General features: G+C 32.4%; 1 protein-coding gene across 1 annotated transcript; it reads left to right on the top strand.

The window, feature by feature from the left end:
• Positions 1–191: 191 nt before the first annotated feature.
• On the top strand, positions 192–1901 carry LOC114545118. Its single transcript, XM_028563470.1, has 3 exons — positions 192–224; positions 1066–1350; positions 1581–1901. Exons 2-3 carry the CDS (start codon positions 1066–1068, stop codon positions 1671–1673), a joined length of 378 nt encoding a protein of 125 aa, XP_028419271.1. The 5' UTR covers positions 192–224; the 3' UTR covers positions 1674–1901.
• Positions 1902–2230: the final 329 nt, after the last annotated feature.

Genomic DNA, 2230 nt, shown 5'->3' with positions numbered 1-2230 from the left:
CAGAATCTAGCTAACAATTTTATGACTTTCTTTGAGGACAAAATTTTGTAATAATGTAATATTTTGGTATTTTGATTTTTGTTTAAGTTCGTGATGTATTTTTATGTAGCCTCAGTCTTATGCTAATGGGAATTTTTTTTAGATGTGAAGAGAGGACGGCCATCCGAATTAAAGTACTAAATGTGCTTTGTAACATATTAGGAACGTTATCTCTACTATATGAGGTATAAAATATTGGTACTTTGAATAAATTTTAGTCCATTTTTCTAGACATTAGTACGGTGGCCCAGAGGTGCAAAACACAAACGCAAATTCAAAACACAAACGAAATTCAAAAAACATAAACGCAAATCATGAAAGCACGAACGCAAATTCAAAACAGAAACGCAAATTCAAAACACGAACGCAAATTCAAAAAACGAACGCAAATTCAAAACACGAACGCAAACTCAAAACACTAACGCAAAACCAACAACTTGAACGCGGAGAAAAAGGAAGTACAGACTGGTACAGACATACCCTGTCAGTAAAAGGAAGCCTATTTTCGCTGAGTGCAAGTATTAGCGCCATGACAAACACGTGGTTCTTCCAATCTGGCTTGTATCAAATTTGCAAATAAGGTAAGCTTTGATTTTAAAAAACCTTTAAAAGTTATTTTTATGGGCATTTCCTTCCATTTTTATACTTTTTGGAAATATATTTGCGCAGCGTACCGTAGTGTTCACAACTTAGAATTGGCACAAATCACAACATTCATTTTTATGCAAATGTATATGTATATTAGTTGTATAATAAATTCACATTGGATGATAGGTGGTACACATTCCCCATCATGTACTGTACTAGAATTAGGTTTTGCGCATATAAGCAAGTTTTTTTTGTTTTAGTTTGGGAATGATCTCTTTTAAATATAAACATTTTTATCTGCTTTGTGTACTTCCCAATTGATTTGACCAAAACTGTATTAATTAATATTACATTGTATTAATATGATGAGGCGTCAATAAAGTTATAAAAATTTAATTTTTTAACTGCATATATATATATATATATATATATATATAGATGTTTTGTCCATCGTGCGGAAACCTATGTGTTAACAGCAATGAAAATTTTTGCAATTCCTGTGGCTCAGCATTAAAAGACGGAAATCTTACAAAGCCCAAGGAAATGTCAAATAATGCAAGTGGTGGCTTAAAAACTTTAACTTTTGAAGAATTTCTGAAGAGAGGATCAAGCAGAGAAACTAAAGACCAAGAACAACGTCAACAAACCTTTAACGAAATGAAAAAAAGAAAATCAGATGAAAGAACGAAATCATTAAAAAAAAAGAAGGAAGAAATTGTAAAGGTTTGTTTATTATTTCACACTTATACTAGAGATTGACACATGACGGGTTCCCCCTTATCATCATATATTTTCTAAAGTTATAAGACATTGATAAATTTGGCAGTACAACTTAGCAGTAATAGTAAACTTAATATTATTTTGGTAGATAGCATTTGGTTTAGCATTTATACAGTTGTCATATCAGTTTACATGATGCAATCTATGATTATTATGAAATTGTAATTATATAGATAAATAGTGGGTTGGTAGAATGTGGAGTAGCAAGGCAGCTAAAAGTCAAAAAAGGTTCTCTTCTACCTCTCGATTTTAAAAAAAGAAAATGATTCCAGTTGTAAAGTGAAGAGTTTAGGGATGGACAAGCAGTTGGCTCATAATAAACACCTGAGGGATTCTGGTGACTTTGATTGTGTTCTGATGTACCCAGACTTTGGTCTGGTTAACACTATTCCAGGAACTTCACAGCCATTTACAGTTGAGAGATATAAGGAAGCAATTGGAAGGCCTTATAATCGAGTCAACTTGTACTTGTGCAAGGTCTCTGACTTAATTTAAAAGTGAGGATTATTTACCTATAACAAACTGATTTGCATGTAATTAAAGCATATACAGTACAGTTCTCCAATCATGTATGTTAACATCAGTTTTAATTTTTTCAACTTTTAATTCTTGTCACCCTCACTTATGATCTTTTATGACAAAATCCATACAGAAATGATGAAATCAGGTCAAGTTATATTTTTGGCCCTAAAATCAGTCCCATGTTGTTGGATATAAAAAGTACCCCAAAAACCAGGACTTCATGATGTTGTGTGACATAGGACTTAGGATGGCCCCACACTACAATGCTATAGGGCCTATAAGAAACACCTAATGACAATAA

Source organism: Dendronephthya gigantea, unplaced genomic scaffold (genome assembly GCF_004324835.1).
Source record: "Dendronephthya gigantea isolate DGI-Jeju-01 unplaced genomic scaffold, DenGig_1.0 001268F, whole genome shotgun sequence".
NCBI classification, from domain to species: domain Eukaryota; kingdom Metazoa; phylum Cnidaria; class Anthozoa; order Malacalcyonacea; family Nephtheidae; genus Dendronephthya; species Dendronephthya gigantea.
Note: the sequence above shows the minus strand (reverse complement) of the source record. Positions and strands in the feature narration are given on the sequence as shown.